Genomic DNA, 9,202 nt, shown 5'->3' with positions numbered 1-9,202 from the left:
ACTCCGACCCTCGCCCGACACCACTCGCTCCGTTCAGCGGGCTCCAGCCTGCTCCATGTCTCCCACACGACCCACCCTACCATCGGTGGCCGGGCTTTCAGCCTCACTGCCCCCACACTCTGGAACTCCATCCCACAGTCCCTTTGCCTCGCTTCCTCCCTTGCCTCCTTCAAGGCCGGTCTCAAGACCCTTCTCTTCGATCGTGCCTTCAGTCGCCCTCCTAACTCTCTGCCTTACCTCACCCCTACACCATCCCTCCCCCATGCTTGGATTTTGACCCCTGACTGTCCAGGGCCTTGGGACCTCCTCCCAACGTGAAAGGCGCTCTATAAATGTCATTTTGTTGTTAGCACGTCATTGAGATATAACAAATCACATTAGTGCCTTTCACGTCAAGAGGATGTCCCAAGGTGCTGGACAAGCACTGAGTGCCGTGACAGTGGGTCCCCAGGAACGAACTGAGAAAGTATCCATTCCATTTTTCCCAAACTGCCTTTGCCAACAACACTAAGAAAAGGTCTCACTAATAAGGCTCAGTAGCCAAAATACTTGTGAGAACAGTTCAGGGTGACTGGCAGTCTTGATTTCTCTTCCCACACTCCCTTACAGTGAGGAAGCTTTTCTCTCAGCCTTTCGTCTCCCTGGAATAGGAATCCGATAAGGAAAACCGCACTGTATGGCTAGTATAAGCCTTTTATATTGACCTTTCAGATGATTATCCGATCAGGAGTGACCAAAACCACAGACGAGGTGGAGTCTGAATACCCATTGGTATCTGCAAACTCTGGCCATTAGCCGGTTTATGGGAAGCATTATGTCAAAGTGGGAATCCGTCTCTATAGGCAATGGAGGTAATGCTAATGTTTCAGATCAGATCGAGACATGGTCTTAAAATTACACCCAAGCTATTTGTGAATGAGATCAACTAACATTCCTTCACCCAGAGGGTTGCGAGAATGTGGAAATACACAAAGGCAGCAATAAAATGCCGAATCCAACAGGAAATTTCACATTGGAAAGATCAACCACATTCCTAACAATCAACCACATTCCTACAAGTACACCTTTCTGCTGAAACTCTAGTTCATGCCTTCATCACCTCCAGACTCGACTATGCAAACGCCCTGCGTGTCGGTCTTCCCAACTCCTCCCTCCACACACTGCAGATAATCCAGAACTCTGCAGCCCGTGTCCTCTCCCGCACCAAACTCCGTGACCCCATCTCTCCCATTCTCGCCCGACTCCATTGGCTCCCTATCCTTCAGAGGATCCAGTTCAAGATCCTGGTCCTCACCTACAAAGCCCTCCATGGCCTCACCCCACCCTACCTCTGCGACCTCTTAACCCCCAATTAATCCTCCCGCTCCCTCCGCTCAGCCGCTCTGGCTGCTCCACGTCCCCCGACCCACATGCCCCACCGCTGGCGGGAGAGCCTTCAGCCACTCTGCCCCCAACCTCTGGAATTCCATCCCCCAGTCACTCCGTCTCGGCCCCTCCTTAGCCTCCTTCAAGTCCTGCCTCAAGACCCTCCTCTTCGACCATGCCATCGGCCGCCCCCCTTCCCTTCCTTCTCCCCCCCTGCCCCCCCCCCCCGAACCCCAGCTCGGGTCTGAAATGCTGGGAGGTCCTCCTGATGTGAAAGGCGCTACACAAATGTAATCTTGTTGTTGTTGTTTCACATCAAAATACTCAAATTAAAATAATCTATTTCTGTACTTTTAAAGATACTCACACTTTCCCTTTATAGTACTATTCAGAAACATGATTTCCTGACATCTGCTACTAAATCAATGTTTAGACGATGAGAACATGAACCACAAGGTATGGTTTTTAAAAAGTCTCGGAACAGGCTGTGTGTACACAGTGTATATACACCGCGTGCAGTTACTGTTACACTATGTATGTGTTTAGTGTGTAGTCACTACTGTGTGTGTGTGTGTACATACACTATATAGTCACTATATACTATATATTAAGGTATGTATAGTTATGTTGTTCATATATAGTGCGTATATTTATATATACAATGTGTATAAACAGTGTATATTTATAGGGTGTGAGTACAGTGTACATATAGTATATACAGTATATTACTGAGTTCACTAGGATTATTATAGTTTATACAGTGTAAATATTGCAGTGTGTACACAGTTTGCACAGTGTGTACACTGTAGGGTTGTCAATATTACAAAGGATTTGTGGTACTGTAGCATTATCAATAATAGTTTATACAGTATATTACAATATTATTACACAGTGTATATTACAGTATTACACTATTATTACAGTATGTACACTAGTATTCTTACTGTGTACAGTTATTATTACAGTGTGTACACTAGTAATTCTTAGTGTGTACACTATTATTATTACAGTGTGTACACTAGTATTCTTAGTGTGTACACTAGTGTTATTACATGCGTCCACTAGTATTATTAGTGTGTATACTATTAATACAGTGTGTACACAGTAATATTATCACAGGGTGTACATTACATTATTAGTATATATCAGCACTTATTATAACAGTATGTACACAGTAATATTATACAGTGTGTACGCAGTATTATTACTCTATGTGCATACAGTATTATTACTCAGTGTGTACAGTATTATCACTGTGTGTACAGTATTATTACTCAGTGTGTACAATGTTATTACTCAGTGTGCACAGTATTATTACTGTGTGCACAGTGTTATTACTCAGTGTGTACAGTGTTATTACTCAGTGTGTACAGTGTTATTACTCAGTGTGTAGTGTTATTACTCAGTGTGTACAGCAATATCACTCAGTGTGTACAGTATTATTACTCAGTGTGTACAGTATTATCACTCAGTGTGTACAGTATTATCACTCAGTGTGTACAGTGTTATTACTCAGTGTGTAGTGTTATTACTCCGTGTATACAGCATTATCACTCAGTGTGTACAGTATTATTACTCAGTGTGTACAGTATTAGTGTTATTACTCAGTGTGTACAGTGTTATTACTCAGTGTGTACAGTATTAGTGTTATTACTCAGTGTGTACAGTGTTATTACTCGGTGTGTAGTGTAGTGTGGAGTCCTGTAGCTCAGTGGTTAGAGCACTCGCTTTGCAAGTGAGAGACCTGAGTTCAATTCCAGGCAGAGGGCGAAACCTCGGGCAAGTTTCCTTACTCCACACAGAGCCTAATAATAATCCCTCCAAAACAAAACAATAATAAATTGGTCATTTTCAATCTACGACTGTTTGTGGGACATTGCTGTGCGCAATTGGCTGCTGCGTTCGCCCACAAATATACAGTCAATTCACTTTACAGTGTGTTCTGTGAAGCGCTTTGGGACGTCCTCCCGACGTGAAAAGCGCTATATCAAATGCAAGGATTATTATTATTATTACTCGGTGTGTAGTGTTATTACTCGGTGTGTAGTGTTATTACTCGGTGTGTAGTGTTATGACTCGGTGTGTGGTGTTCTTACTCGGTGTGTAGTGTTATTACTCGGTGTGTAGTGTTATTACTCGGTGTGTAGTGTTATTACTCGGTGTGTGGTGTTATTACTCGGTGTGTGGTGTTATTACTCGGTGTGTGGTGTTATTACTCGGTGTGTGGTGTTATGACTCGGTGTGTAGTGTTATTACTCGGTGTGTGGTGTTATTACTCGGTGTGTGGTGTTATTACTCGGTGTGTGTGTTATTACTCGGTGTGTGGTGTTATTACTCGGTGTGTGGTAAACAGGAGTGTGTGTGTGTGTGTGGAGCAAGGAAACTTGCTTAGGTTTTGCCCTGCCTGGGAACTGAACCCACGCCCTTTCGCTTGCGAGGCGAGTGCTCTAACCACTGAGCTACAGGACTCCTAAAGTCTTGTTCTTGTCCCCAGGTATACAAGTGTGTGGTGAAGAACTGCACTCAGACCTACATCAAGCTGGAGGAGTTTGTGGAGCACATAAAGAACCACGACGATGAGATCACGTATCGGTGTCACCTATGCAGCAAGATCTTCCCCTCGCTGTACGAGCTTGGGGTCCACCAGTACTCACACAGCCTGTACCCACAGCAACCCCCCAAAAAAGGCCCCACCTTCTACAGGTGAGACACTCCCAACCCACACGCACAAAACAGCCAACAGATCAACGCTGGTCTTTTATCTCCACACCAGCTGCCCAGGCTTAATCTACAGGATGTCCACAAAGTCCTGTTACCCCCATGTGTGTGTTTTTTCCCCACTGACCAACAACTGAAACTGTGGAATAATGATGATAATTGTATTTAGAACTTATTTAATTGTATTCAGTGCAAGTATTTAACTGTATGTAGATGTCCAGAGGATCGATGAGTGAGCGAGGGAGGGAGGGAGTCATCATTTTCATGGCAGATAATGATCCGTCGCCATGTTCAGTGTGACATTACTGTAACATGGATAGAGTGAGGAGGAGAAATGCATCTATGACAGCTTGTTTCATAAGAACATAAGAAATGTTAACAGAAAACAAATCAAGGTCCATCTAGTTCGCCTTCCACCTTCCTGGCAGTCGCATGCACATATGTCCCGAACTCCTTATGTACTGTATCCCATAAATGTTACTTCCTAAAAGAAAACTATCTAATCTGCTTTTGAAGAAATCAGCATTTCCTGCTTCAACTGTCTCCGTAGGGAACTTGTTCCACAGGTTCCCTATTCGCTCACTGAAATAGGACGGACGTTTCCAGTGGCGCTGAACAGTGTGAGCTCCGCAGCATTGGGAAACCCAGTATGTGTTTTACTTGCCTTGGCTCTGGGTGCCGCACAGACCAGGCTAATTCCTGTCACTGGCTTCTTCTGCAGGTGTTCCCGCTGCCTGAGTAAATATTCCACACCCGAAGCCCTGGAACATCACCTTCAAACAGCGTCTCACAACTACCCCTGCCCGCACTGCCAGAAGGTGAGCACGTCCCACAGCCATCATGGCTTCAGCCTCCAGTTTGTCCCACAGCGAAGTGTATGAGTGATCAGAACATTTATCACTAACCTGAAACTGAACCAGAACATTAAAAACACAACATGAACAAAAACACTTTCTTTGTGGTGACCGTAGAATATCCTCTGGGATAATACAGCTTTGCTGGCTGCATTAACCGGGTGTCATCTGTGTGTTGGTCTGGCTCAGCCCCTGGTACTCCTGACTCTGGGTCAGATTGTTGTGGGGTCAAAACCCACATGAGACTTTGATCTTGCAGGCCAAGCTCCAGTGTAGTGCTGAGTGGAGCACTGACTGCAGTGTTAGAGGTGCTGTTCTTCGAACAAAGTGTTAAACAGAGTATGTGTGTGTGCTCACGCAAGTGTGTGTGTGCATGGTGTGTGTGGGCACATGTGTGTAGTATGTGCGTGCATGCGTATATGTGTGTGTGTGGTTTGTGTGCGCATGTGTGTTCAGGTGATTGTTAAAGAATCTGACTATTGGAAAGAAAAAAAAGGTTTCTGGCGGTTGCCTGGCCACTAATCCTCCAGAGCATTCCCATGTGCACTGATTGCCTAAACAACATAGTCACTGCACCAGATAGGCAATGGCCTCTTTGCGATGTTTTGATGCGTTTTATATATTGGAAGTTCTTTCCGTTCAGGAAAGAGAGTTCTGTCGCGAGGGGCCATTTCTGCCATGTTCTGATCTGTTTGTCGATTGAAGGTGTTCCCGAGCGAGCGGTACCTGAGGCGGCATCTCCCGGTGCATGGTGGTGGCGGCGTCTTCAAGTGCCAGACCTGTAAAAAATCGTTCAAAACCGAGCACTACCTGAAACTCCACCTACTCATTCATTCAGGTGAGGGCTCACTCACTCGCTTGCACGCTCCACTGAGCCACCCACACACACCACTACAACTCGTCTGACTGTGAGCCCCAGCTTAGCGCTCGTGGTAATAATAATAATAATAATACTTGCACGTGATATCACATCGTTGAGACGTCTCAAAGTGCTTTACAGGGTACACCGCAACGTGAATTGACTGTATTTTGTGGATGAAACGTGGCAGCCAATTGTGCACAGCAATGTCTCACAAACAGTAATGGATTGAGTGACCAAATTTCTTCTTGTTATTTTGAAGAGGTTATTATCCCCGGAAAGTGATCTGCCAAGTCGACTAACAACCGGGTTCCTACTTATTCTGGTAAACAGGTGTGTGGAGTAAGGAAACTTGCCTAAAGTATCTCCCTACCCGGGAATCAAATCCAGATTCTCTCGTTTGCAAGGAGAGTGCTCTAATCGCTATGCTACAGGACTCAATGAGAGAGTACTCCATGTGTTGCGAGAGAGTAAAATGTTTTTGCTCCTCTGGTTTCCCGGCACAGGTGAAAAGCCCTTCAAATGCTCGCTGTGCGAGGCAGCGTTCAACCGCAAAGACAAAGTGAAGCGCCACATGCTGACCCACGATCCCATCAAGAAATTCAAGTGCCCGTTCAGGTGAGCTCTCCTCCCTCTTCAGCCGTTTCCTGTAAATGGTCAGCGCTGCGAGACGCTGCACTGCGAGGAGGGCGCTGTGTAAATCCAAGTTGTTGTCTGACGTCTCTGTCTGCTGTCTCTTCTTGACTCAGTTGGTCTGACACTCGGGTCATATGACTGTGGGTTCAGGACTTGAGCTGACAGACAGTCTTGTTTGTAACGGTTTCAGTCCAAGGCCTGAATGTAACAGGAACCTCCAGCAGGGTCGGGCTGGGGTCTGACCACAGGGCTGACAGTGCGTGTTGGGAGGCGCTGAGCTTCTCAGACCCCCCGACGTCTGTGGTGTTCTCCGTCCTGCTGAAGTTCTCCCAACTCCGACAGAACGTGCTCGGGCGAGCGCACACATTGTCGGAGGGGTTGTCCTTCAGCTCCAGGTGTTAAACTGAGGACCTGAACACCTGTTTCTCTATGTTCTATGAATGTGGAGTCAGTGCAGATCGACAGCTGCTGTGAAGTCATGTTCATCAGAGCGGTTCTGATTGAAGCTATCGCTGTCTTGTTCACAGGGTGCATTCAGGTTGCACAAAAGAATTCAACAGACCTGACAAACTCAAGGCTCATATAATCGCTCACTCAGGTGAGGGAAAAGCATTCATTCATTTATTTATAAATCTGTTTATTAATTCAGTTACACAGTCACCACCCTTTGCAGTAAATCCTGTGCAGCGCTTTGAGATGTCCTCCTATGGAGTCCCGTAGCGTAGTGGTTAGCACACTCACCTCACAAGTCTCGCCCCGCCCCGCCCCGCCCTCCCGCTGTCGGCTCTCAGGCTCAGGCTCCGCCGCCGGCCTCTCCTCGCCTGGGCCGCACGTACAGCCGATGTCCTGACGTCAGCACGCCCAGGCCTGCGTCCTTAAAGGCGCGCTCCCTTGTATTTATCCACCGCCGACAAATATTCTTTAAAGGGACAGTTGTTTTCATGAGACTCAAGAGAACCATCACACAGTCCAGTGGTCTGTCTTTGCGGTTGCCATGTGCGGGTGGGATGCTCGGGGGCCTGGTCTCCGCTTGGTTTGGATACTTTTCGCCCACAAACTATACAGTCAATTTACTTTACAGTGTAGTCTATGAAGCGCTTTGAGACGTCTCAAAGACATGATAAGGCAGTCAGGAGGAGGCGACCGAAAGCAATGTCTGTAAGTGACAGAATGTGAAGGGAAGGTCCAGATAACTGGACTTTGCTGGAAGTCACCACAGGCTCTTGTGTCTAACAGGACAACAACAACTTGCATTTATATCGCGCCCCTCACGCAGGGTAGCGTCCCAGAGGGTGCAATATCCTAACACTCAGAAACAGTCCAAACGCAGGATATAAAAAAATCTCAAAGGTTTATTTTGTCTGTTCTGGAAAAGTCAGAATTCAATAAATTTGAACTCGACTTCAATGGTTGGGAAAAACTTCGAACAAATCATGAAATTTCATCCACATAAGAGGCTATTATCAGTCTCTCACAGATGTACACACACACCACGCACACACACATCCACAAACGCACGCCTCACATACATGCATACACACAAATACATACCAGCCATGGAGAGAGACATACACACAGACACACACTCACAAGTAGGCATGTAGTCACAGACATACACAAAAATACATGAACATTAAAAAGTACACGCACAGTCATGCATGAAGAGTAAGGGAGTCAGATGGACAGCTCTATTACACGAGTTAATAACATGAGCCCTTTTCAGATGAGAAAGCCTCTGCCTCAGGATCCTGACTGTGCAGCGTCAGTGCTTTGGACACAGACTGTCAGCCACACTCTTCCTCATGGGGTTCGGAGTCCCAGCTCGGCCGGCAGCCACGTCGATAAAAGCGAGGGTGTGCTTTTAGCTAACAGTCGGCCTGCGCTGTGCTCCAGACTCTTTCACCAGGATGATCAACTCTCTCTGGATTCCTGAACTCTACGGATTGGGCGCAAGTCTTATTCTCCAGACGTCAGGGCAGAATGAAAGGCTGCGCTGCATGTTAATACTAGTTCTTTCAGTCATGATCTCTTGCCAAGTTTTTATTTACACGTTTAAAAAAAAGTTTTGTCTGTAACTTTTTCAGTCCGAGGCCTGAATGTAAACAGGAACCTCCAGCAGGGCCAGGCTGGGGCCCGTCCGCAAGGCTGACAGGGCAGTGTTGGCGGGCGCTGAGCCGTTCAGCCCCCCAGCGTCTGTGGTGTTCTCCGTCCCGCTGACGTCCTCCGACTCCGACAGAATGATCACGTGCTCCTCGTACCGCTCAGGGCCCAGCCGCGCCTGACAGGCCTCGTCTCTGCGCTCCGGCACAGGCCCGGGCACGAACGCCCGCTTGGCCGTGCGGACCACCGGCTTCTTGCGGACCCAGTAGCGCCGTTTGCGCTCTGGCCGCTCCTCGTCCCGGCCGGCGTACAGTCGGCACTTGTGCTGCTTGAGGTACTTGTCCCTGGTGAAGCCCTTGCCACAGCTGGGGCAGCGAATGCTGTAGGTGTCGGTGTGAGAGTGCTGGTGTTCCAACATGTGAGCGCGTCGGCTGAAGCTCTTACTGCAGTACTGACACTTGTACGGCTTGATTCCTGCAGCAAACACAGGGTAGCGATTAACAGGAGAATACAGAGACTCACTAACAGCAGAGACACACACATTAATAACATAGCACCTAAAATCTCAAAATATATAATAATAATCCTTACGTTTGATGTAGCGCCTTATCACGTTAAGGAAACCTGCCTGAGGTTTCGGCCCAACCGGGAATCGAACCTGGGTTCTTTT

At 47.2% G+C, this 9,202-nt stretch overlaps 1 protein-coding gene across 1 annotated transcript in view; it reads left to right on the top strand.

The window, feature by feature from the left end:
* Positions 1–814: 814 nt before the first annotated feature.
* The window catches only part of LOC103189041 (zinc finger protein 341), a 10,345-nt gene continuing 1,957 nt past the window's right edge, over positions 815–9,202 (top strand). Inside the window, exons 1-6 of the mRNA XM_042341923.1 lie at positions 815–851; positions 3,825–4,068; positions 4,805–4,901; positions 5,643–5,775; positions 6,303–6,414; positions 6,960–7,030. Coding sequence (XP_042197857.1) covers positions 815–851; positions 3,825–4,068; positions 4,805–4,901; positions 5,643–5,775; positions 6,303–6,414; positions 6,960–7,030 — 694 coding nt within the window. The remainder of the gene's footprint in view (positions 852–3,824; positions 4,069–4,804; positions 4,902–5,642; positions 5,776–6,302; positions 6,415–6,959; positions 7,031–9,202) is intronic.

Source organism: Callorhinchus milii, unplaced genomic scaffold (assembly GCF_018977255.1).
Source record: "Callorhinchus milii isolate IMCB2004 unplaced genomic scaffold, IMCB_Cmil_1.0 Scaffold18, whole genome shotgun sequence".
NCBI lineage: Eukaryota > Metazoa > Chordata > Chondrichthyes > Chimaeriformes > Callorhinchidae > Callorhinchus > Callorhinchus milii.
This window is presented reverse-complemented; position numbering and strand designations above follow the sequence as displayed.